Below are 26,704 nucleotides of genomic sequence, written 5' to 3'. Positions count from 1 at the left end.
AAAAAAAAAAAAAAAAAAAAAGAAAAGAAAATGTTCGTTGGACATGACTACCCTCTGCTGCCATTAGAGGGACTTGGGATCCTGTTGTTGTATGAAAACCATTAGTTGTAATTATTTTCAATATAGCAGCACAGAAAATATTAAATCAACTCATGCACTCGCCTTTCTTTTCACATTCAGACAAACTTGAATATGAAATGTGAATCAATTTTTAATGCTCCACAATATGTTATTATTTTCATACCCTTCCTTTGGCCATTGCACCTTCTTCAGTAAAATCAATAGTGAAAATAGCTTTATTGACACATATATAAACACAACCAGACCTGGAAAAATGGACAAGAGAGAGTATCAGCCGCTTAACATTTTTCATCTCCGTCTTCTCCCTCACTGTCATCGTCACAATAAAAGATGTCTCGAAACAGGAAGACTGGCTTGGGGGTTGGCGGGGTCTGGATCTCAGTCCCTTTTTTCTCCATCTTCTTCTCTAATTTTTCTTTAAGCAATGGTAGACTAGTCTCATAAAGGTAGTCTATAATCTCTAAAGAAAAGAAATTGAATCTTGAGATGATCTGACAAAGCCTCTTCCCAAGGTCAAAGGATGGACGGCACGGACGATGACAATGCATTGCTACTGGCATTACTGTGTGCAAGACCTGGCTCTAACTGCTTTATTCAGAGTCACTCATTCAATCCTCTCAAAAATCCTATGAGGTAGGCCCTATTGTTCACCCATTTTTCAAATGAGGCATAAAGACATTATGAAACTCATCCAAAGTCATAGAGTCAGGAGGGCAAAGCCAGGATTCAAACCCAGGAAGTGGTGTCTGCTGAACGCAAGGAGCATTTTGTCACACACTGCAGGGCGGAGTGTTACCCGAACCAGCGGTTCCCAAACAATGATGCTGGGCAGGCCACTGGCGACTCACTTGTGAGCTTGTTAGAGAAAAATCTAGCCTCTGGACCCAGACTAGATACTAGGATCAACTGGGTCTGGGATGAGACCCAGGTATGTATCTTTTTCCCAAGCTCCCCACCTGACTCTGATAGTCCAGGTTTGGGAATTACATATGTAAACCACCTACAAATGGCTGCAGAGATGAAACTGTATCTCCAGCTTTTTGTGGATGAGTGTGTGTGCAGGCATGTGGTGTGAGCATGTGTCCTGTGCAATCCAGAAGCACTCGCAGCTACTCACCCAGTGCTTGCTCAACACCCGGCGGCCTGGTGACCACACTTTTCAAGCTCACTATCTCATTTAGTACTTTTGAAAGTCCTGTCAGGTAGGGGTTATAATTTGCCAATTTTTACCATTTTCCATTTGAAGAATCTGAGGTTGCCAGAAGTCACTACCCAAGGTCACACTACCAGCATGTGTCCCCATATGCTGCGTTTTTAACTATTCAGATATCGAAAATACTGACCTGGAAAAGTCTTCTTCTGCCAAAAGGGAACACAGGTGGCTTTCAGCTTATAAAATTTAGTTTGGACATAAGATGGAGGAACATCCCTTTAGAAAGGAAAAGGTGTCAAAAGGTTAGTGGCAGTTTAAAAATTAATCATTTCAGTCCTGTGTACTAAGTGCATTGATGGAGGGGTGGTCTACAGACCTAAGCAGCTTTCTTAATCCTCATGTCTACACATGTGAGAAAAATAAGACACATATGAAAAGCTATTGTTCATCTGGTTAAACACACACACACAAAAGGAAGAAAAACAGCAGTACAACAAGACGGATTCTGTCTAAACTAGAATAATCTAAACTACCAGTTGGGAAGACAAGGTGTAACACTAGCTCACAGGGGCTGATGCTAACATTGTCTTCAGCCCCACCCTGAGGGCTCTCCGCAGAACAACAAATAACCCTCACGACCACTCTGCGAGGGGGCTCCTACGCTTATCCCTCGTTTTGGAGATGGGGAAACTGAGAGAAGATGGCCAAGATCTTACAGTGAATAAGGGGGGAAGGGCTGGGACTTCAATTGGGTCCACTCCAAATTCTACTTTTTTCTTTCTTTTTTTTATATCAGTTTTTTTTAATGGAAGTATAGTTAATTTATAACGTTGTGTTAGTTTCAAGGGTACAGCAGAAAGATTCAGTTGTACATACATATATATATATAATTTTTTCAGATTTTTTCCATTATAGATTATTACAAGATATTGAGTATAGTTCCCTGTGCTATACAGTAGGTCCTTATTGTTTATGTATTTTATATACAGTAGTGTGTATATGTTAATCCAAGGCTCCTAATTTATCCCCCTACCTCCCTCCCGCTAACCCTTTGGTAACCGTAAGTCCGTTCTCTATGTCTGTGAGTCTATTTGTGCTTTGTAAATAAGTTCATTTGTATCAGTTTTTTAAGATTCCACATATAATTGATATCCTATGATATTTGTCTTTCTCTGTGTGGCTTACTTCACTTAGTATGATCATCTCTAGGTCCATCCGTGTTGCTGCCAATGGCAACATTTCACAAATCCTACACTCTTAACCACTACCTTTAGGATAACTATATATTTGTCACAATGCAAAGGCAGGGGTCTGGATTTTTTACTTTACAAAGCTAACTAAAGTGGATGCTTACGATATTCTGGTGAGTCAAATCCATTTTCCATTTACAATAAGTAGGACAGAAACAACCACATCTTAAATATTTTTTTAAAGTGAAAATCACTAACTTCACTTCCTGGGCACTCACTTCCTAAGCCATAAAAGCGTGGCATAGGGCTTCCCTGGTGGCGCAGTGGTTGGGAGCCCGCCTGCCGATGCAGGGGACACGGGTTCGTGCCCCGGTCCGGGAAGATCCCACATGCCGCGGAGCAGCTGGGCCCATGAGCCATGGCTGCTGAGCCTGTGCGTCCGGAGCCTGTGCTCCGCAATGCGAGAGGCCACAACAGTGAGAGGCCCGCGTACCGCAAAACCCCCCCCCCAAAAACAAACAAAAAAACCCCCAAACAAACAAACAAAAAGCGTGGCATATTTGTTTCGGTAATTAATTATTCTAGTTGTTATATGATTAGTGGGAATAACTGGATCTGCTAGGTATGTGGAAGTACAAGACGGCTGGGCTCTTTCTGCCTCTTCATGGCAGCAGCTCCCCGCCGCGTGTGCACTGCGTGCCACGCACTGTCTCCTTGCTGTCGTCCTCATCACGGTCCTGTTAAACTGCTGCGCAGATGAGGAAACCACGACGCAGAGGCAAGTGAGGGAATGACCTGCCCAAGGCTGGCTAAATTATGAGCACAGTCCCAGGACTTGACGCCGGTCCATCTGACTGCAAAGCCCAAGTTCTAGGGCATCTATGCCTTCCCTCTTCCCACAGCGCCCTGCGCCCAGGTTGTTCTGCAGATCAAAGCTCAGGCTTCAAGAAGTAACAATAACTGATCTGGACATTTTCAAATGAAGTAGGTGTTACATCTCGTTAGGTGGAGATGCTTTCTTTAAAATCCTGCCTAAATAATTCACAAGGGAGGTTTAAAGAACCTGAAGAGACCGAACTTTTAATTTAATTATTTTCACTCTTTTAATTCATTATTAAAACTTTGAGGATGTACTATTTCCAATGGTATTTGACTGGATGCCATGATGTCTGTTTTACAGCTTTGAGATTTCTAACCTTAACCAGAACAATCAATATTTAAGTATATAATTCTACTTAAAATCATTAAAAACCCATTTTAATTTAAGAAATGTGATCTGAGGCAATGTCACAAGATACACACACATTTATTGGAAAAGTCAGATTTTTCAAAAGCGGTTTGGTATTACAAAGGGAGGGACCTGTCGACATGAATACTTCTTAGGATGGGAGTTGGTGGGATACACAGCAGGACACCCTTCCTTCAAAGCCCCTAACACCCTCCCCTCTCAGGGACCCACAAACCCAAGAGCTGGTGCCCCACCCCTGAGACGAGCTAGAAGAGGAAAGGGTTTGGAACCACGGGCATGTGTCTGTGACTCCCAACAGGGCCTGCCATGAAAAGATTCCAATTCTCCAAGTTAATAAAAAAAAAAAAAGGACTGATTGTTCTTTGTCCATAATCCCAAGGTGTAAATAACTAACCAGCGGAACCAGTTTACACCCTTCCTAATGGATCAGTGACAACCTCACGCCAGCAGCCACATTTCTGAAAGACAGCCAGGCTGCAGCAGCCCTGTTCCCCTCAGCATCCTTCCCAAACTAAAGGCCAGACAGTCCCTCAACATCCCCACCTCCCAAAGCCCACCAACCCCTGAGCCCCGCGATGCTCAACAATTTGAATTGCTTAGAGGGACTGTGCTTTGCCAGCCAGCTCTCTGTTGCTTGGCCGGCACTGAATTCAGGTCTTCAGAGTGGTGGCCTCTCCTCCAGTGGCAGGAACTGATTGAAAATGCAAGGACCGTAGCAATGAAGACAGACAGCGACAACTGATGAAATCTCACTCCTCGGATGAGAAATGCAAACGAACAGCACACCGAAACCACTGAGGGAAATCCAAAGAGGAACGGGAGCTTGATGTGGTCTCAAAATATCTCCCCGTGGCCATTTCTTTTCACCAAGAGAAAAACTTACTTTTCTACAGTGGGGCAGTGTGGCAGAGGCCGCCAGAGCCAGGGGATCAAAATCAGGACCACATGCCTCATGATGGGATGTGACCTGGTGACAGAAACACAGCCTCCTCCGTGATTGATTCCCATGTAAAATACAAAACCCGAATCTAACAGTGAGGAAGCGTCTGACAAACTCCCCAACTGCGGCAAGTTCTCCAGAACGACTAGCCTGTATTCTCCCACAATTTCAACGTCATAGAAGACAAAGGCATTAACAGATACACACTACTGTATATAGAATAAACAACAAGGACCTAGTGTATAGCACAGGGGACTATATTCAATATCTTGTAATAACCTATAACGGAGGGACTTCCCTGGTGGCACAGTGGTTAAGAATCCGCCTGCCACTGCAGGGGACATGGGTTCAAGCCCCGGTCCGGGAAGATCCCACATGTCGCAGAGCAACTAAGCCCGTGCGCCACAACTACTGAGCCTGTGCTCTAGAGCCGCGAACCACAACTACTGAGCCCACGCGCCTAGAGCCCATGGTCTGCAACAGGAGAAGCCACCGCAACGAGAAGCCCGCGAGCCGCAACGAAGAGTAGCCCCTGCTCGTCCCAACTAGAGAAAGCCCATGCGTAGCAATGAAGACCCAACGCAGCCAAAAATAAATAAATAAGATAATAAATAAATTTTTAAAAATCTATAACAGAAAAGAATCTATAATGGAATCATTTTGCTGTACACCTGAAACATTGTAAATCAACTATACTCCAATAATTAAAAAAAAGAAAAGAAAAGGCAGAAGCACTCTGCTGTTTAGAAGACACTAAGGAGACAGATCCTGGACTGGATCTTAAATCAGGGGGAAGGTGTTATAAAGGACACGACTGGGACGCTGGGTGAAATCTGCATGGGGGCTGTGTTTTACACAATAGTAGTGCATCAGTGTCAGGTGCCCTCAGTACGATCACTGTGCTGATGCAGAATAACAGCCTTGCTGAGGACATGGCGTCCACCATTAACAATGAAACGGTTAAGGGAAAGAATTCTATTCCCTTGTAGAAGGGAGCGGGAGAGGGAGGGAGGGAGGGATGATAAAGTCAACGTGGCAAATGGTAAAAGGCTAATTATGGGTAAAGGGACCGTGGGTTCTTCGTCCCAGTCATAGCCGGTGTGCTCCATGAAGCTTTTAAGAGACTCTGCACACATTTCATTCACTCTTCTCAGGTGTCTTGGGGTGGAGGTGGTGGTTGGAGCGGAGGGAGCGCTGGTCTGATTTACCTGGTCCGGTACTTAGACAGGGCGTTCCCAATACATATATACACAAATACAATTTATAGATGAGTTCCATAAGCAGCAGGAATTTCAGTCCTGTTCTTCAAATCTGAGAGGCATTTATTAGAACTCCTCTCTGATTTTTTCATTAGATTAATATTAAACAAATGGCCTTACCCTATGGTGCTAGCAAGATCTTCCCAGTCTATTTCATTAACATCTTCCACATTTATTTCATACAGCCTATGAGAAAAAATAAAAATTAAGTTTTCAAGGCAACAATCAACATGATGGACATTTTCATGGACTCACAGAATATTAAGAGCTGGAAGGCCTCAGCGTGTTCACCCCTGTTCCAGCTCTCTTGTTACACAGGCCCAGTGTCACTGGCATGCTAACCCAAGGTCAGCCCAAGGTCATGGGGTGAGCTACAGACCAAAAAATCACCCTTCCTCCTCCTGAGCCCTTTGCATCTCCCACCAAGCCTAGTAAAAAACACAACTTCACAAGGAACTATATTAAATATGCTGTGATAAACCATAGCAGAAAAGAATGAAATATGAAAAAGAATATATATATGTATAACTGAGTCACTTTGCTGTATAGCAAAGGTTAAACACAACATTGTAAATCAACTATACTTCAATTAAAAAAACAAAACAAAACAACACAAGGACTTCCCCGGTGGCACAGTGGTTAAGACTCCACACTCCCAATGCAGGGCGCCTGGGTTCGATCCCCGGTCAGGGAACTAGATCCCACATGTATGCCGCAACTAAGAGTCTGCATGCCACAACTAAGAAGCCCGCCTGCTGCAACTAAGACACGGCGCAACCAAATAAATAAATAAATAATTAAAAACCAACCAACCAACCAAACAAAAACACAACTTCACCATTCAATGTAGACACACAAGAGTAGTACACATGTGTACTCAGCACTTACTATGTGACAGACACTGGGTTAAGACCTTGATACCCACTAATCCATTTACCGTCAACACCACCTGATGAAGCTAGGGGATTATGTCCTTTCCATAGGCCAGGAATCAGGGCTGAGAGCTCGAGTCATTGGCTCAAGGTTTCATGACTCATAGGTGGTACCCACATTGGAACCCAGGCCTGCCTGACGTGAGATGCCCTCCTTGGCTCTGCTAGTCTCTGCTGTCTCTCTGGTAGAGGAGAAAAGGGGAAGGCCACCCCAGCCAGGCCAGCGTGGAGAACGAGGAAGCCCACCAATGAAGGAGAAGCAGGCTTCCTGACAGAGCGCAAGAATAATGAAGCTGGACAGGGCGGCCAGAATCCAAAGGTTTCTTCTGCTCTTTGCTGTTCCTCATTGCACATGAGCCCAGGTCCACTAGACTCGCAGACTTTGTAAAACAGGTCCATGTCTCCCTGTCCATCAGGGGAGGGAGGACTCTGTACGGACCAGGAACTCAAAGACAAAACTAAAGACACCAACGAACGCGTGCTAGAGAGCAGTAGGGCTCGGCCTGAAGTATTTACCTCCATTTTCCAATGGACAGAAGTAAGCAATGTCTATGTGAAAGCCTTAAAGACTAAAATAGCTATGTTTATTAAGTTATTTCATTTCTTCTCCCAATAACACTAAGAGGCAGGTACTGTTATTATCATCTGTTATTATCATCCTCATTTAAGATGAACAAATCAAGACTTAGAAAGGCAGGAAACACGTCCAAGGTCATGCACGTAGAAAGTGCTGGAACAGGAATATGAACCGTGGTAATCTTACTGCAGATTCTGCTGTTTAACAACTACTCTTTGGCTAGAGAGAAAAACAGGTCAAATATCGTCACTTTCTATTTCTGTACCTTTCAATGAGATTGATCTTGGCCTGTAGGGCATTAACTCCCCGGTATACATCCCGACCATTTGTCATCCTCTTGGTTAGAATTTCCGTCCTACATTGAAAGAAAGAAAAACAGTTTATTTTTGGGGTAAAGTTTCCATTAAAATGTCCTTTGTTTTCCTCATTTAAATTGTCCTTATTCAGAACTACTTTATAACTTTCGCAACTCATCAGTGCTAACATTTACCACCACCAAGAATATACCTTTTTTAATTTTTTTAAAGTGGGAAAGGGTAAATAAAGAGATAGAAAGTTGATGGTTATTGAAAATGAATGATGGATACAAGGAGTTCTAAGTTGGTGTGAATTACACAATTTCCATAATAAACAGTTTAAAAAAAGGGAGGAAAAAAAAGAATAAGCCTGCTTGCAAGTGCTAAAGGGTGCTGTATAAACTCAATTTATTTTTGCTTATAAAAACAGAAAGTCATTGCTCTTATTACCATTATAGCTGCTGAAACACCAAATTACACAGATTTAGTAAAGTGATCAATGACTCAATGATTCCTCTAGGGCCCCAAGTTCATGGCTGAGGGAAAGGGTTCCCAGAAGTTCCTAATAAGAGCAGCAGCCCAATTAAAAATATTTAAAAAGTGCTTCTCTTGAAGAGTGAAATTTGTCACAATCTGATGGACAGATCATGAGCTGTGACATTTACTTTCTTGAGAAGGGAGGTACATGACGCACACACACAGAAACTGACACTGTTTTTACTAATAGCCGCCCACTTTCACTGGTTTGAAATGTACCCGCTGATGCCATTTCAATGTTTCATGAAGTAAATCTATGTTCAGCGTTCAAGTTTCCTACTTTTTTCTTCAAATTAAAAAAGAACCCTTGCATGTTATTTAATTATGCTGATTCTCAAGCACGGCTCCCCTTCATCATTTCCCTTTTAAGACACTGACATATCAGCTTCCAACTGAGGCTATATAACCCACACTTTTTAAAAAATTAATTAATTAATTAATTATTTTGGGCTGTGTTGGGTCTCCGTTGCTGCACGCGGGCTTTCCTTAGTTCTGGCGAGCGGGGGCTACTCTTTGTTGCGGTGCACGGGCTTCTCATTGCAGTGGCTTCTCTTGTTGCAGAGCACGGGCTCTAGGCAGGTCGGCTTCAGTAGTTGTGGCACACAGGCTCAGTAGTTGTGGCTCACGGGCTCTAGAGTGCAGGCTCAGTAGTTGTGGCACATGGGCTTAGTTGCTCCGCGGCATGTGGGATCCTCCCAGACCAGGGCTTTGAACCCGTGTCCCCTGCACTGGCAGGTGGATTCTTAACCACTGCGCCACCAGGGAAGCCCCCAATCCTTTTTTTTTTTTTTTTCGGTACACAGGCCTCTCCCGTTGCGGAGCACAGGCTCCGGACGCGCAGGCTCAGCGGCCATGGCTCACGGGCCCAGCCGCTCCACGGCATGTGGGATCTTCCTGGACCGGGGCACGAACCCGTGTCCCCTGCATTGGCAGGTGGACTCTCAACCGCTGCGCCACCAGATAAGTCCCCTTAAAACTCCTTTTTTTAAGTCTAAGATATAGGGGTAGAAAGGGCTCTGGTTCCTCCATATTACACACTTCCTCCCCCAAACATTATCTGTTCTTTGGAGCTTATTTCCTGAGAGTAGTCTTCTAGTAAAATAAATACTCTACAGCAGAACTGTAAGGTATATAAACAATACACAGTATAATCTACGAGTTTGCTTTTAACATACAACACGCCCACTCTGGATTTCATTCTTATTTATGGTCAAGATGATGGAGCCCCCTTTATGCAGGATGATGGAGCCCCCTTTATGAAGGAGGCCTGGGTCGTGGGCTGCAGAACCACTGCTTCAAGCTGTCATGTTGCAGCTGAAAGTTGCAGCTGAAAGTTAGCTTGCAAACCCTCCAGGGCTGGGAAAAGCTACATTGGGCAAAGAACGTGCAGCAACATCTGGACTGAAACTACTTCTTCGTGATGGATGTACCTAAAGATGTTCTAGGATGAAGAGTATGACTGCCCTGCTTTGGATGAAGACAGAGGAACTGCTGAATTAGAAAGCAAAAGTAAAAAGGTGGAGCTATTACTGATCACTACGCTTGTGATTTCCCTCCTAAATATTCAGACGTTAATTTTTTTTTCATGCTATAAATAGGCAACAACCTTGTTTTATGAAGAAAGGGCCAGAGTGAAGAAACCAGAAGTCAATATTCAATATTAAGAAGATTCAAGTTCTGTTTACAAAACAGAAACAGACTCACAGATACAGAAAACAAACTTATGGTTACCAAAGGGGAAAGGGGGCAGGAATAAATTTGAAATTGCGGATTAGCAGATACAAACTACTATATATAAAATAGATAAGCAACAAGGTCCTACTGTACAGCACAGGAAACTGTATTCAATATCTTGGAATAAGTTATATTGGAAAAGAATAAAAAAATAATATATATGCATAACTGAATCACTCACTTAGTACACCAGAAACTAACACAATATTGTAAATCAACTATACTTCAATTAAATAAATAAATAAATAGACTAAAAAGGTTCAAGTTCTTTATGAAAAAGCCACACAACGAATCAGGATTGGTTAAATGCTAACTTAAATCAGCTATCGATATTGAAGTGGTTGGAGCAGCGGATCAGAGAGGATCATTCTTGACCTACTGTAAGGCTTTCCACGTGGTAGTTACAGATATTCTTAGTAACCTCAGCAGTCCACCCCTCTCCGGAAGTTGCTGAGAGAGGGGCAGGGAATGCTTCTTGTTGAAATTTATGTAAGAAGCCTCAAACTTACCACTTACTTTTACACTGCATCCAATTCCTGGTTTCCACTTTAGCCTCCACTTCTACCCAGGATATGCCTTTGTAGAGTTTTTCCCGAACAATTGACAGGCGGCCTTCAGGATTCTCTTGGAGTTTAGAATCCATCTCGTTTAGCTCTTGGGGAGATATTTTCTTTAGAATCACTTCTTCAACAGCCTTGATTAGTTTCTGGGTCTCCGTCTTGCTCCAAGCACCATGATTTCTTTCTGTTGACATAAAAGGATGGTCTTGAAGTTGCTAATCTATTGGCTTTCAAACACAATATTAACAACAAAATGATAATGATGGATATCTGTCATTTGACATCTCTCCAAACCCACAGAAGGTACAACATCAAGAGTGAACCCTAATGTGGACTGTGGACTCTGGGGGGTTAAGATGTGTCAAGGTAGCTTCATGGATTGTAACAAATGGACCACTCTGCTGGGGGGTGTTGAGAATGGGGGTGTGCTGTGCACGTGGAGGGCAGGGGATAAGTAGGAAGTCTTTGTACCTTCCTCTCCCTTTAACTGTGAACCCAAAACTGCTCTAGAAAAATAGTCTTTTTTTTTTCTTAAGTTATTTATTTTCTTTATTTTTTTGGCTGCATTGGGTCTTAGTTACGGCACATGGGATCTTTGTTGAGGCATGCGGGATCTTTTGTTGCAGCGCAGGCTCTTTGCTGTGGTGCATGGGCTTCTCTCTAGTTGTGGCGTGTGAGTTTTCTCTCTCTAGTTGTGGTGCATAGCCCCTGTAGCTTGTGGCACACGGGCTACAGGGCGCGTGAGCTCAGCAGTTGTGGAGCGCGGGCTTAGCTGCCCCGCGGTATATGGGATCTTAGCTCCCCGACCAGCTTCCCCTGCATCTGAAGGAGGGTTCTTTACCACTGGACCACCAGGGGAGTCCCCAAATAAAGTCTTTAAAAACAAGAAGATAAATCAGACACTTTTCAGAAGACAATGGGCAACATCTCAATTACACAAACATAAAAGTATCAGTTATGGACTTCCCTGGTGGCGCAGTGGCTAAGAATCTGCCTGCCAATTCAGGGGACACGGGTTCGAGCCCTGGTCCAGGAAGATCCCACATGCCGTGGAGCAACTAAGCCCACGCGCCGCAACTATTAAGCCTGTGCTCTAGAGCCCGCATGTCAGAACTACTGAGCCCATATGCCACAACTACTGAAGCCTGCGTGCCTAGAGCCTGTGCTCTGCAACAAGAGAAGCCACTGCAATGAGAAGCCCGTACACCACAACAAAGAGTAGCCCCCGCTCGCCACAACTAGAGAAAGCCCGCACGCAGCAATGAAGACCCAATGCACCAAAACAAAACAAAACGAAACAAAAAAAACTATCAGTTACATGCAAATCAAAATGAAACTACGAAAGTGGCCATAGATTCTTTTTAAGAACCAATCTCACACACACACACACACACACACACAAAACCAACTGCAAAGAAAAAAATCCTTTCTTAAAGCAATCTTTTTTTTAACTTAGAGAAAGCTGTTCTTCCTGTTTCTAAGAGTAATACCTCCTGCAGGAAATTGTGAGGGTCCCAAACATTTAGTGGAAAGAGAATAACCAAACGACTTTCATGTTATATAAATAACTCTCCCCAAGAGTTTCTGGAGTGAAATTAACAGCTGCAATGACGTCACCACAGTACTTGATGAAGAAGGCACCTGTGAATTTTTTTCTTTCTTTTTTTTATATTTTGCACTCATTAAGCTTTCTATTTTTTTTTTTAATTTAAAAAATTTATTTGGCTGTGTTCGGCCTTAGCTGCAGCACGTAGGACCTTCGTTGTAGCGCACAGGTTTCTCTCTAGTTGCGGAGCATGGGCTTAGTTGCCCTGCAGCATGTGGGATCCTAGTTGCCCGACCAGGGATCGAACTCGCGTCCTCTGAAGTGGAAGCGTGGATTCTTAACCACTGAACCACCAGGGAAGTCCCGGCACCTGTGAATTCCTAAAGCCAGTCCTTGGCGCAGGGCGTCAAAAGCTTCTACGACTCGCTCTTCTTGTCTAGATGCTCACAGTGATGCTAAGGAAGAGGCCGCAAGCTGGCAGGCTACAGATATCTTTGATCTGGCCTACAGAATCTCACATGCCATGGAGCAACTAAGCCCATGCGCCACAACTACTGAGCCTGCGCTCTAGAGCCCATGAGCCACAACAACTGAGCCCATGTGCCACATCTACTGGGCTTGCGCTCTAGAGTCCACGTGCCACAACTACTGAAGCCCGCGCACCTAGAGCCCATGCTCCACAGCAAGAGAAGCCACCGCAACTAGAGAAAGCCCGCGCGCAGCAACGAAGACCCAACACAGCCATAAATAAATAAATAAATAAATAAATTTATTTAAAAAAAGAGAGTCCCAAGAAAAAAAGATCTTGATTTCACACACACATGCAAATCCAGATGTTTGCTTTACTTCTTGGAAACTGGCAGAATTGGCTACACTGAGTCTTCGCATGGCACCGGTGGCCAGAGTTGGTGGCACAAAAGGCGTGGTCTCCACCACCTCAGAGTTTACCACGTGCAGACATGCAGACGCCTGTCTGGGACCCGCTGCATGGCTCTGCCTGCAGGGCCGGAGCATGTGAGCCTCTGGGCTGAAGCTAACACCCACTAAGGACTGTCTTCTGAAAGCAACTGGGGACTTTTTAAGGTGAAGAATATTAACCAAGGAAGCTTTTTATGAAAGAGGAGAACAGACAAGAGATGACTGACACTGGTTTTGGGAAACGCCCCTGACTAACAGGCCCTCCCTTTGATGGTTTCCCTGGCCACCTGGGGGAAGGGACCTTGGTGGCCCAGGCTCTCCTGCCCACTGGCTGAGTGGGTTTCAGTTTACCTGGCAGTTGGAGTCACACTGAAAGCTACTGAAATAAGGTGTGGCAGAAATCAGTCTGGTGAATAAAGGCTGCATCAATATGCATGAAGAAATAAATGAATCAGTAAGAGAATGGCTGAAACAGTGATGACTCTCTCAGACGACAGGCCTGCAGTGATGCCTGGGCCCTGGGCCGCTGTGGGCTGATTCGTTCACCGAAGTGGGCTCTAGAGACCATGACTTACGACTGCTGATCTGGGAGAACTTCAGGGCCACAGAGAGGCTACTTCGAGACACCATCTCACCAATCTTTTTCCAGTCGTTTCCATGGAGGGAGTGGTATATCTTTAGCTTCTCGGTATCTCCTTTGCTATACCTTAGAGGAAGGGAAAACAGATCACAGCTGAGCATTAACCACAAGCTTAAAACCACTATTCTCACTGCAGCACGCTGCGACGCTGGGAGAAGCCGTATAGGGCGGGCTGTCAGGAAACCTGCTCAGCACAGTCCTACCACGGACCTGAGCCCAGATACTTCCTGTCTCGGCATCTCAACCATGAGCACCCTGTAAGTCAGTCACCGCAGTCCCTGGCTCACTTACACAGAGGCCAGGGCAAATAATCCGATCATGCTATTCCCCAGCCAAACCCATAAAGGCTTCACACCATAAAACCCAAACTTCTGACTGTGCCTGCAAAGCTCGGCGCTCCCTAAGTTCAGCCCCATTGGCCTTATCGGCCTTTCTCACTTCGGAGCCTCTGGACCTGTGGTGGGAATGGCCTCCCTCCACCGCTGGAAAGCTCCTGCAAGCTCTTCAGAAGCAGCTTAAATGGTGCATCTTCAGAGAGGGCTTCCCTGACCACCTGGTTGGAGGTGTCCTGCTGTCCTCTCCCACAGGACACTCTGCAGCTCTCTCACTGCCCCCGTCACCACTGGCAACTGTACACTCGTGGCTTCCCTGGTTTATCTGACTCTTCGTCTAGGCCACCACTGGCCAATGGAAATATGAGCCACAGATGTCATTTAGAATTTTCTAGTGGTCAGGTGAGAATTAATTTTATTTAGTTTTTTTTAAGATAATTTATTGGCTCAGGCAATTGAAAAGTCCAGATACAGGTGGGCCCTAGGGTTAGCTTAATCCAGGAGCTCAGTCAAATCACCAAGGACCACTTTCCACCATTCCACTCTGCCTTCCATGTTTTTGGGGTTTTTTTTTGGCGGCAGCATGCGGCATGTGGGATCTTAGTTCCCCAACCAAGGATCGAACCCACGCCCCCTGCAGTGGAAGCACAGAGTCTTAACCACTGGACCGCCAAGGAAGTCCCTAATTTTATTTAGTTTTAATGAATTAATAACATATTTTATTTAACTCAATATATTAAAAATGCAGCCATTTCAACATGTAATCAGAACCTAAAAGTATGAATGAGATACTTTACATTCTCTTCTCCACACCAAGCCTTCTAAGTCCATTGTATACTTCACTCTTCAGCACATCTCAGCTTGGACTAACCACAGTTCAAGTGCTCCATGACCACATGAGGCTGGTGGTCACATGGATGGACAGCACAGCTCTGGAGGGGAAGTCCTCGGAGGGCAGGGACCCTGTCAGTTTTCTACACTTTGGTACCCGTAATGCTTGACAGACAACAGATGCTCAATAAAGATGTGACAGGGACTTCCCTGGTGGCGCGGTGGTTAAGAATCCGCCTGCAAATGCAGGGGACACGGGTTCAATCCTTGGTCTGGGAAAATCCCACATGCCGCGGAGCAACTAAGCCTGTGCGCCACAACTACTGAGCCTGCGAGCCACAACTACTGAAGCCCGTGCACCTAGAGCCCGTGCTCCGCAACAAGAGAAGCCACCACAATGACAAGCCCACACACTGCAACGAAGAGTAGCCCCTGCTCGCCGCAACTAGAGAAAGCCCGTGCGCAACAACAAAGACCCAACGCAGCCAAAAAAAAAGGACAGCTGTCATTAAAAAAAAAAAAAAAAAACAGATGTGACAGATGCCTTAGCAAAAATCTGTCACAGTTTAAGGAAGTTAAGATGCAGGAATCCCACATAAAAGCAAATATATTAAAAGAAAAGAACTAAAGTGCACTATAATATATGCGGATTTTGAGATTAAACATCTTAAATGTTTAAGGGAAGAAAAAGCCATCTTTATGTCATTTTATAATTCCTTTTTGGGGGAGGAAGAGGGGCCAGAAGTGGTAGTTTATGTTATTACTAATGCAACACAAAAGCAGCCCCAGTAAAATACTAACCATTTGTAATGAGGGTGATCCACAACTACCGTGGGACAGTAAGATCCTAGCATTCTCAGAAATGTATCTAAAATGCAGAGCATGGTGAACAGAGATGCGAAATCCTTCACCATTAAGAATCAAGCTTTTTAGCAGTTTCCTTTATGAGGCAAGCAGGGTCTTCCTGAGATTTAAAACAAGACTTAAAGGTAGCCTTGAAGCAACAAAAAAGAGGACATGAGAGAAAAACAGAGTGTACGAAAATGAGGAAATAGGTGTACTGACCTCCATGGCCCCTTGGAGCCTTACAATTCTTTGATTTTTGACTTTCTATGGTTTTTTCACTTAAGAGTTCCTTAAGTTGGAAAAATACTTTAAGGGTAAATGGTCAGCACAACACAAATAATATGGTACCAATGAATGAACTTTATTATCAGAAAGACAGACTTTCATTATTTGAAAAATGTCATTTCCCACAGTGATGTAACAGGTAGAAAAACATGTTACCTCATTCATTTACCAAAGCATCTTATTGGTCCCATTTAAAATGTCATCTTTAGTGAATTTCCTTAAAGTACACAGCGGGGGCTTGGGAAAAAGGGAGGGCAGGTTTCAGTCTGTGTGGAGGCACCTTTCCTCTACTTCGGGTTTATTTCTTTTGGTAAAAATTTTTAAAAAGAAGCCAAGGTCATATCAATGTTAAGTTCTGATAGTACCTATGTCCTGATTTAAAATCACGGCACTCAGGAGGACCCAACTGGCCCTGCCAGATTCACTCCATCTGCCTCCTGGAAGTGAGATCAGTAGTTGAGCCCTAGGTGGCTGTCTGGGCCCTCAAGGGTAGGAGCTGATGCTTTCTCCCTCATCCCTCTGTCCTTAAGCAGAGTGCTTACCCACCACTGACGCTCGGTCTACACTTGTTTTATTTGGACTGTTGGAAACAGACCATAATTGGGTATTTTATTGAGGAAAAAAGGGAGGAGAGAATGGCTACCGCCACATGAAGCTCTGCATTGATGCTACCGAATCACACTTAAATGACCTCACACAAGTGCTCACCCCCACCTTCAAATATTTACTGAAAACCCAAAGCACTGGGCTCAGTGCTGAAGGGCACACATTACACTGAGAAGGAACGTCTGGGTTCGCAGGGAGCTTACAACTTAGGAGACTGCCCAGAAAACTGCACGGGTGACGCTAAGAGGCAGCGCATGGAGAATGCTACAAATGACAGTATAAAGTAAAAGCCAGGGATTTAGAAAGGGGAAGACGACAGAAGATTTATTCAAGAGGTGGAAACTGAAAGGGTCTTTGGAGACATACACCTGGCGGCACATCTGGTTTCACACACGAAACTCTTCACGATTTTGTTGTGTACATTTTGATTTACAGTATCAGCAAAGACTAGAGAAATGCTCTGCTCAAGTTTTTTCTTACCTGCCTTTGTAATTGTTGACATCAAACATCTTCTTTGCTCGATAGTATACGAGTTTCCAGGGCCGGGCAATGCCCTTACCTAAAGTCGGAAGAGAGGTGGTCAGAGGGACAACCAGAGCGTGGCATGAAACGCCGTCACAATTATAAAAGAAACCCAAGAAGGGCCCCTTTTTACAACACGCGCTATCCTAGACCCCAGGTGGAGGGTGCGGTTTCCTATGTCCTGCAGAAAGCCGTCTTGGGGAGCAGATATACAAAATCCCCAGTTTCCTTGGCGATCTCTGAAAACTAGAGGCTTAGTATGTAGAGGCTCTAGCTTCTGGTCTACTAAATTCATGGAAAAGGCCCTTATTAGGCAAAGGGATTTTAACATAATCTGGAGGTGGAGGACACACTCCAGCAGTTCCCCATAAGAGAAACAAAAAACCTTTGCAATTGAGTAAGCTTTTTCCTGCTTTGCCACTCTAAAGATGAAAGGGTCCCCCAGCAGGGGCTCACTGTTCTGTCTCCTTTGTGTATTCCACCTAAGAAGTTATCCTCTTTAAATTCAAGAGAGATTTTTTTTCCAGTCCAAACCTACATTGCTTCATGACCTTCTACCTTCCCCAGGATACCTCCAAGAGGAGGGTTCCAGCTCAAAGCACAAATATGGCTCTACTTAAAAAACTTCGGAGACTCTGGTGTATACCAGAGTACTTTGTGCAGTATATGCAAAAAATACACAATAGAGGACAAGACGAGAAACCAAAACCGTAATTGTTACCAAGTAGGAAAGCTGGAAGCTGATCATCTAATCTGTTAGAAAATCTGTAAAAGCACTGTTCTTGGGAGACGTGAACACATTCCAAATCCCTGAACGTACAGGCTGGCAATAAAAATACTATTAACGTAGCAGCGGCTAACATGCACTGCATGTACCGGACGGGCCAGGCACTGTGCTCAATACTCACCGCGCTTATCTGTGTAAGGCTGGAAGGCTACGGATGGTCAAAGAGGCCACAGTTCTAAACTTACCAATGTGCAATCTAAACGAGTATTTTCTTTTTAAGTCGGTGATGAGAGATTTCTCCTCTGGGTATCTGTCTGTGTACAGCAGCTTGTCTGCATTCTCGATTCCTGTCAGAGACAGAAATTCTTGCACGTTTTTCTCTAACTGCTTATTTTCCTTCACGGAAAACTTGCCAAATTTAATAGTGACACCTAGGATTTGGGGCAGGAGAAAAAGGTACACAACTGTCATCAATGAATGAAAGCGAACCACCGTTTGGTCTTTAGCAATTACAACAGCACCGTCAGCTCCTCCCCACCTCCTCCCCACCTATCGGGGAGCAGCCCCTGCTTGTGCCCTTGACATTCGCTCTCCGGCAGAGCTCGGCCTAAGCCACACTGTCCTCCCAAAGTCTTCCCTGGTCATCCTACTCCAATGTGACCTTTCTTGTGTCATCAATTCCTTTTTACACAGTTATTTAAAAAATAAATTAACAGTAATAGATATTCATTAAAAATTCAAACAGTATTGAAATAAAAGTTTAAAAGAAGCACCCCCCTTCACTCTCCTCTGCCCCTCCTCCCCCCAAGGCAGTGCTGGGAACTGGTTGGCACAAACATAAACATGTATATTCTCTACGTATATATATTGGGGGGAGGTGGGGACAATATCACTGCAATTTACGTTCTATTCCTCGTCATAACTCAAAGCACTCAAGTCTCATTATTATTGACTGCATTACACAGTACATTTTGCTAATCTTAGACTTATTTTAAAAATCTTTTAGGGCTTCCCTGGTGGCGCAGTGGTTGAGAGTCCACCTGCTGATGCAGGGGACACGAGTTTGTGCCCTGGTCTGGGAAGATCCCACATGCCGCGGAGCGGCTAGGCCCGTGAGCCATGGCCGCTGAGCCTGCGCATCCGGAGCCTGTGCTCCGCAACGGGAGAGGCCACAACAGTGAGAGGCCCGCGTACCGCAAAAAAAAAAAAAAAAAAAAACTTTTATAAAATACATGCTCATAAAAATTTCAACACAGAATACAGAAATAAAGTGAGGTCCTTCTATAGATATTGCTCGAATACAGAAATAAAATGGGGTCCTTCTATAGATATTGCTCTATAAATTGTGTTTTTCTTGATGAATTTGTCTATTTTTTTAAAAAACTAATCTTATCAACATGATTAATTCCATAAGGCTAAGGCCCCTCTCTTTACTTTTTTCAATGGCCAGTGGCACTGGGCCTCACACAGCAGATACTCATCAGTAAGTCCTGCTCACTTGCAGTACACAACCTTACATTTGTAGTTCATTCTGAAACCCAATAAGCTTTCTGGGAGGTTCTTGTAACAGTGAAATCAAGAAGGAGACCAAGCTGGGTGTTGCCTGAAGCCATGCCCACTACAACCAGCTCACCCTCAAATTCATATCCTTGAAATTACACCTCATCAAAGCTGATGATGTTGATATGCGTGTTTTAATTTGATTTCACTTGTGCCCCCCTCCCAATGTCTCAACCACTTAACCTCCTCCCCCTTTTCTTCCGGGCTTGATCTTCTAGTCTGTGGATCACCTGGATCTGTTAGCCCCGTTTTTCCTCGCCTTCCCTATCAGAAGTTGGGCACAGAAGAGGAAAACTAGTGCACTTCATTTTGGGAATTTTACAGTGCAGATAACGATTCCGTTAGGAGATAAAGCTGAAAGTAGCTAAGGGGTGCTTTTTGTGAATCTATAAATCTGAATCGCTCACAAAAGAAAGTCAGGGCTAGTTACGCATATAGAAAAGTTCAACAAATATTCAAGTCCCACAAGCTTACCCTGGGCTTTAAATTCTTTAAAGCGTCCCAAGTCATCCCGATACATTCGCTTAATTGTAGTGGCAGCCCTCTCCTTGATATCAGGGATGAACTCTTGGAGCTGCCTCACAGCGGAATCCAAATCCACGTCTGAATTATCTGAATCTCTCGAATCTTCAGATAAATATTTGGTTTCAGGATCTTTAGCCGACTCCAAATTGCTATCTTCTTCATTTGTAGGTTCTAATCTAAGGAGAAAAACTGGATTGATTAACATTGACAGGTCACGTGCCCTAATGGCTTTCAGATTCTTTTCTTACAGTGACTCTCCCTTTGACTACAACAGCATTAAAGCTGGAAGGGATCTTGGGGTTGATTCAGTGTGTGATGTCTGAACTCTTTAATGTAGCTTTACTAACTTGGACACACCCTAACCCCTATTTCCACCAGGCATTGCTTCTTATGTTACTATTTCTCAACTGTATTGTTTCAGATATTGACTTCCTAATAAGCTCAGCCCTCTTCTACAGCCCATGGATACTCAAGACACCTCCCCCCACCATGAGTTATGTTTTATAATAATGGTTACTAATTAGTTAAGTCAATATTCAGGGTTTACATCGTTACAATTGCTTCGTTGCAGTTAACAATGGCCACATATTTTCCCCTTGGCAGTATAAAGAAAACATAGTTTTCTATGTATCTATCACTAATTCATTCCCACAAACTTTCTGCCAGATGTCCAGAGCTGCTCTTAGCCAAATGCATCAGCTAACCACCCAGACAGGAAACTGAAACAAAACAAAAACAAAACTGTACGCATTTATCTGAGCAAAGGGTCAACAGCTTTCACAGGTCCACAGCCCCATACAAGTTAAGAACCACAGGCCGAGAACATTCCTGCCTCGTTATCAGTGATCTAAAAATGTCCCCAATGAGAAGGCACAGAGGATGATGTGAGTTGGGCCCTCTGCCATTTAACTTCTATGTGAAACTATTTTAAGCCAGGACAATCTAGCAAATGTAAGAACGTCACAGAGTAGAAATGGGGAGAAAACCTGTCCCAACTCCCAGGAACTGAAATAAAGTGCTTAAAAAAAAATTCCTGCATCTATTCATCGGCCAGTATACTTAAATGATAATTATATAAATAACGATATCTAAATTTCTTTTATTAGGGAGAACCCTAATTCAGGTTTTTTTCCTGTTCCGTAACATTCTAAGTTCTCTGATCTTTTCTCCTATCTCTGTACATATAGACAAGGTAATTGTGGGGTCTTTAAAGTCTTTTTAAACTTATACATAGAATTTCAGGGCTGGAATAATTCTTAGTGAAAACAGACTCTAACTGCCTTATTTTATACATGAAGAACGGAAGGTACCTGCCAAGTTACTCAGTTAAATGTGCACGACATCCTATACATTTGATGGTCTATCTCTTTATGATTTCTGCCACTTACTATGGCCGTGCTGAACAAAGAGGTAACGGGCAGACTTCACACCCAAGACGCACACCATCAGAAGGCCCAACACCCTCACGTTACCTCTGCACCTCTTCCGAACAGGCCTGGGGTTTCTCCTCTTGTGGCCTGGGTTTCGCACTTTCTTCAATCAAGGTACCATTACCTTCCACTGAATCAAAGAGCGTGTCCTCAGAGCTCGTCCTGAGCGCTGAAAAATCACTGCCAGGTGCCACGGCAGTATCAATAGAAGACCTTCTCTTCCTTTTCTTAGACTTTTTCTTGAGGCCACTGGATTCCTGATTGCCCCCTGCAGTCCCAACCTCACCAATCACTTGGGATCCCTCTGAGTATATGTTCTCAGCACTCTCAGGCGCAGGCAAGGCCTCGAATTCCCGGTCATTTGGACGCTTCCTCTTTCTTTTCTTAGACTTGCTTTGATCTGCAGACACTGGTAGTTGTGCAATTTCACCTTCTTGGCCCATGGGAGGCTGAGGTTCCTGCTCTTGGGATTCTGATCCGGGCAGGGTGATGCTTGCACCCAGACTCTCCTGGACAGCATCACAGGATGCAACTTTCCTCCGATGTTTTTTATGCTTTTTCTCCCGAACTTTATCATGCAGTTCTGACTCATTTTCACGTGACTTAGTAACCAAATGCGGTTCATCTGCTTCAGGCCCTCTTGTTGACTTTTGTTCCTTGCTTACATCAAGGTAAACGACATCGACATCCTTTCTAAAATTCTTTCCTGTGTTCTCAATGTTTTCTTTATCCACCAGGACGTACGCAATACCTGTTTCCTTATCGACTCCCAAAGCACCTTTTCTTCTCTTTTTATTCTTTTTGGGTATAAAAGTGGCCTTTTCAGGCTCATCGCAAATTTCTGATTTTTTCAAAGGAGAAGAAACAAGATGCTGGGCATCCTTCCTCTTTTTTTTACCCTTAGTTATGTCAGCCTGTTCATCTGCCAGGGAGGAGTCTCTGAAACTTTCATGGGAATGCCTCCCATGTCTCTCCTTATGTACAGAATGCTTAGTCTTTTTCTTGACGAAAACTGGAGAGTGGGTTTCCGATCTGCTTGATTCTCCTTCCATTTTACTCCTATAGGGAAATGGAACCACATGGTTTATTTTTGCAGAGCATTTTAAACATTAGCCTCAGGAGAAAAAAAAAATCACACAAAAACGAAATTGCAGGACAAATGACAAGCCTGGAGTCATGATTATAAATTTTCTATTATTCTAAATGCGTAGCAAGCTCACTGTAATTCACTTGTCTGGTTCCATTGCCTTTATGATATGGAAAAAAAAATACTTAATTGAGAACAGTGCTCTTCCATGATCGGGCCCTTGTTCCCCCACGGCCTCATCTTCTACCTCTCCTCTCAAACTCTGTGCTCCAGCTACACATGCCTTTTTTTTTTTTTTTTTTTTTTCGGTTCCCCAAACATGCTCCAATCCTTTCCCTGGCTTGAGGTCTTATAAATCACGACTCCCTCACTCTGGGCCACTCCCCGCTGTCTCCTACCCCTCCCTGCCTCCTTTCATCCTTCAGAGCTTGGCTTGAACATCGCTTCTTCCAGAAAGCTTTAAAAGAATATAAACATTATGATACCATGCATCCTGAGTTAAGAAAATATAAATGTTATGAGGCCGTGTATATTACGTTAAGAGAATATATACATTATGATGCCATGTATATTGCATTTAAAACACAAAAAAAGTTTCATGTATCTTTTCTGAATGGATACATATGTAGTAAAACTATGAATACAGCATGGGGATTATAACTGGTAAATTCAGGGATTAGGGACAAGTAGAGAGCCAGTTTCTCTTATATCTGTAATCTTGTATTTCTTAACTGGAGTAATGAGTGCAGGGGTATTTGTTATATTTTTGTCTACTCTTATTTGTCTACTCTTTTAAAGTGAACTGAAATAGTTTACTTTTTAAAAAGCAAGGGGCAGAACAAGAATACAGACTGCTTTCACTTAAAAACAAGCATTAAGGACTTCCCTGGTGGTGCAGTGGTTAAGAATCCACCTGCCAGTGCAGGGGACACAGGTTCGAGCCCTAGTCCAGGAAGATCCCACATGCCACAGAGCAACTAAGCCCTTGCGCTACAACTACTGAGCCTGTGCTTTAGAGCCCGTGCTCCACAACAAAGAGTAACCCCCGCTCGCCACAACTAGAGAAAGCCTGCGTGCAGCAACGAAGACCCAACACAGCCATAAATAAATAAATAAATTTATTTTAAAAAAACACAAGCGTTAAAACAAGCAACTGAAGGATGTAAATGTACTGTTTTAAGTATTTACCAAAAAAAGAGAGAGAGAGAGAGAGAGAGAGAGAGAGAGAGAGAGAGAGAGAGAGAAAAGAAAGAAAACTTTCCTGACCCCTTGAGCTTGGCCCATTCACCAAATGATATACTTTCGTAGCAAACTATTTCTCTTTTGTAGCATTTAGCCCAGCTGTGGTTCAGAGTGGGGACATCAAGTATCCACTGACCTCAAACTAGAAGATCGCCTCTTTGAGAAAGAGGCTGAATGGGCCTTGTTAGTGTCCAACAAAAAGTCCAAGTTCTGCAATAAGTCGGAATGAAGTTTAATAAGGCTCCAATGTCAATTCTTATACAGAGCACGTGCATTCTGGAGTTTAAGTACAGGAATAGAAATGTACTTCACAAAAGACATGGTTAAAAATATAATTTTACAAACACATCTTACAACTCTCCTTGCTCCGTATTGCTTCTGGATTTCAATTTATAAGATTTTATTTCTCTGCGACTAAAAGTAATACTAAAGGTAATACGTTTACATGGTTCAAACATCAAAATAATCTGTCCTTATTTCCCCTCCTTTCTCACAGAGAAGGTAGCATCTGTATATTCTGATCTGCATTTTGCTATTTTCACTTAACAACAGATCCTGGAGACCTCTCTGTGTCAGTGGTCTTTCAAGTCTGAATGCTTAAGCACCTTTTCTACCGGAAGGTACCTACTTTCTCCTAGGTAGTCAAGAAGCTATAAGAATTGTCTAGCTGGAAGGATGGGGAATAACAAACATATGGACTGATACCTATAAGCCAAATCTACCAGCCTCAGAATCTCACCTCCAACGGAGGCACCAAGAGCTTTGGTTAAGGCCTTCCTCCCTGGTGTCACCCAGAGATGCACAGAAACCCCTTCTTAACCCACTTCTTTGCAGCTTCCACCTCCAAGACACCCCCCTGAGACTGCTCCAGTTAGAGTGCCTATGACCTTCGAGCCACTAAATTCAAGAGATACTTTCCTGGCCCATCTTTCAGGATCTCTCTCTCTCTCTCTCTTTGGCTGCACCGCGTGGCTTGGCGGAATCTTAGTTCCCTGACCAGGGATCGAACCCATGCCCCCTGCAGTGGAAGCAGGGAGTCCTAACCAATGGACCACCAGGGAATTCCCTCAGGATCTCTCAATAACAATGAACAGAGCAGATAATTCCTTTTAATATTTTTACCTTCCATTAGTTTCTTTCTTTCTTTTTGTAAATACCTTGTATGCTTCTCCTTCTGGTCTCTTGAACTCAGCACCACGTTTTAAATATATAGTCACTTCCCACTAAAACCTTCTTATGGCTTCTCCATTATTCTTTATAAATTTATTTATTTTATTTTATTTATTTTTGGCTGTGTTGGGTCTTCGTTGCTGCGCGTGGGCTTTCTCTAGTTGCCGCGAGCGGGGGCTACTCTTCGTTGTGGTGCGCGGGCTTCTCACTGCCGTGTCTTCTCTTGTTGCAGAGCACGGGCTCTAGGAGCGCAGGCTTCAGTAGTTGTGGCGCACAGACTTAGCTGCTCTGAGGCATGTGGGATCTTCCCGGGCCAAGGCTCGGACCCGTGTCCCCTACACCGGCAGGTGGATTCTTAACCACTGCGCCACCAGGTAAGTCCCTCCATTATTCTTAAGATAAAGTCCCAAATCCTTACAGACCTACCATGCCCTTCATGATCTAGTCTAGTCCATGCCTACCCCTCCACCTCTCATTTCTCCCTGGGTTTCAGACATCCTGTCTTCTTTCCGTTCCCAGAATACACCATGATCCTTCTCCTTATCAGGGACTTTACAAAAGCATCTCATTTTCCCAGGAATGCCTTTCCTCCGTTACCTTTCTGCGCTATAACTGGTCTAAGTTTGAAACTCACTTTCTCTAATCCCTTCTGGGTCCCGCCTTCTCGTTACAATGTTTCTCAACAATCCAGCTGCTTCCCTACTGCACTTCGCTCCGTTGGGACATAACCGGCCTCCTAAGGGTTGGGATCTTCTCGTCCATCTGGTTCCCAAATGGTTCCCCGGTATTCGATATATATGGATATACATTTTTTCACACTTAATTCGAAACATACCACTTCCCGCCGTGCAGGGACGTGCCCAAGCCTGGTCCCGATCCCCTCCCCACTTTGGGGTGCCCTGGAGACCCTGCTCTGCCCCGGGGTGGGCGTTCCGGGGCTGAGAGGGAGGAACGAACGAGAGGTTCCCGAGTGGAGGGGCTTGGAGCGGCTGCGGAGAAAACAGGCGCCACCCTCATCCCTGGGGACCTGGGCCAAAGGCGGGCCTCCGGGGAGGTGAAGACAGCAGCCACACACCGCTCGGTTCAGACACGCAAACTGGGAAAAAAGCCGGAGCAACTATAAAGCGCTTTCACCTACCTTCCGAACGCGTCGCCACCTGCCTTCCAATCCGGAAGTGCTGGTGTCGTGAAAGCGGAAGTGGCCTGCGTCACTTCCGGCCCGCCCCCCTCCGGCGTCGCTGGCTGTGGGGCTGTGACTCGCGTTTTTTTCTGCCCAATTTGTTCCCGGGCTTGTTGCGAGTGGGGTGGAACAGGGTAGAGCGTGATCCTAAAACTAAGAAAGTGGGACAGAGCCCTTCCGTCGACTTGCTTATTCATGCATGCATGCCATTTATTCAACAGTTTTTTTGCTGAGGTCCGTCTGCAGTCCAGGAGTGAATAAGATGCTGAGGGCTAAGCTGAGGAAGACAGAAAACAAACTAATCAACCAAGATAATTTCAGATTATCCTTTAAGGAAAATAGATCAGGGTAATGTGATGGGGAGCGACTAGGGACATTGAGAGCTAGGTTAGATAGTAAGGAAGGCTCTTTGACGAGTGACAGATAGTAAGGAAGGCTCTTTGACGAGTGACAGTTGAGTTCTTAATGAAAAGGGTGAACAAAAATCGATGCAAGAGTGTTCCAGGCTGGGAGCAAATCCAGAGGCCCTGAACTTGGTTGCTGTAGGAACTGAAAGAAGGCCAGGGTAGCGGGAGCACCGTGAGTGACGGGGACAGAGGTAAGGGGTGAAGTCGGGTTGGCAGGGGCTCAGTGGTGCGGAGTCTAATGCACATTGAACTTAGGTGGAGGTTAGAGGTAGAAGAGGCCTTGAAGATCTATTCCGATTCTCCCATTTCCACTGAGTCCTGAAGAAACTTAGCTTATGATTA

At 44.3% G+C, this 26,704-nt stretch overlaps 1 protein-coding gene across 5 annotated transcripts; it reads right to left on the bottom strand.

Annotated features, from left to right (window-relative positions):
* Window positions 1–241: 241 nt before the first annotated feature.
* Window positions 242–25,941, bottom strand: TTF1 (transcription termination factor 1). Of its 5 annotated transcripts, none has more exons than XM_060102071.1 (11): window positions 25,914–25,941; window positions 21,319–22,335; window positions 19,796–20,022; window positions 18,007–18,192; window positions 16,993–17,071; window positions 13,548–13,678; window positions 10,458–10,692; window positions 7,647–7,736; window positions 5,993–6,058; window positions 1,425–1,510; window positions 242–541 (listed from the first exon to the last, which is right to left on the bottom strand). In XM_060102071.1, the coding sequence occupies exons 2-11, from the start codon at window positions 22,326–22,328 to the stop codon at window positions 360–362; spliced, it is 2,292 nt and encodes a 763-aa protein (XP_059958054.1). In that variant the 5' UTR covers window positions 22,329–22,335; window positions 25,914–25,941; the 3' UTR covers window positions 242–359. The 5 variants fall into 5 exon arrangements, 4 of the variants coding, with proteins under 4 accessions (XP_059958054.1, XP_059958055.1, XP_059958057.1 ...); XM_060102072.1 differs by having other exon boundaries at window positions 18,007–18,108; XM_060102074.1 differs by lacking the exons at window positions 242–541; window positions 1,425–1,510 and adding an exon at window positions 3,748–4,467.
* Between the last annotated feature and the right edge of the window lie 763 nt (window positions 25,942–26,704).

This window comes from Mesoplodon densirostris, chromosome 6, assembly GCF_025265405.1.
Source record: "Mesoplodon densirostris isolate mMesDen1 chromosome 6, mMesDen1 primary haplotype, whole genome shotgun sequence".
Classification (NCBI taxonomy): Eukaryota; Metazoa; Chordata; class Mammalia; order Artiodactyla; family Ziphiidae; genus Mesoplodon; species Mesoplodon densirostris.
The sequence above is the reverse complement of the archived record's forward strand: the minus strand, read 5'-3'. Positions and strand labels throughout refer to the sequence as shown.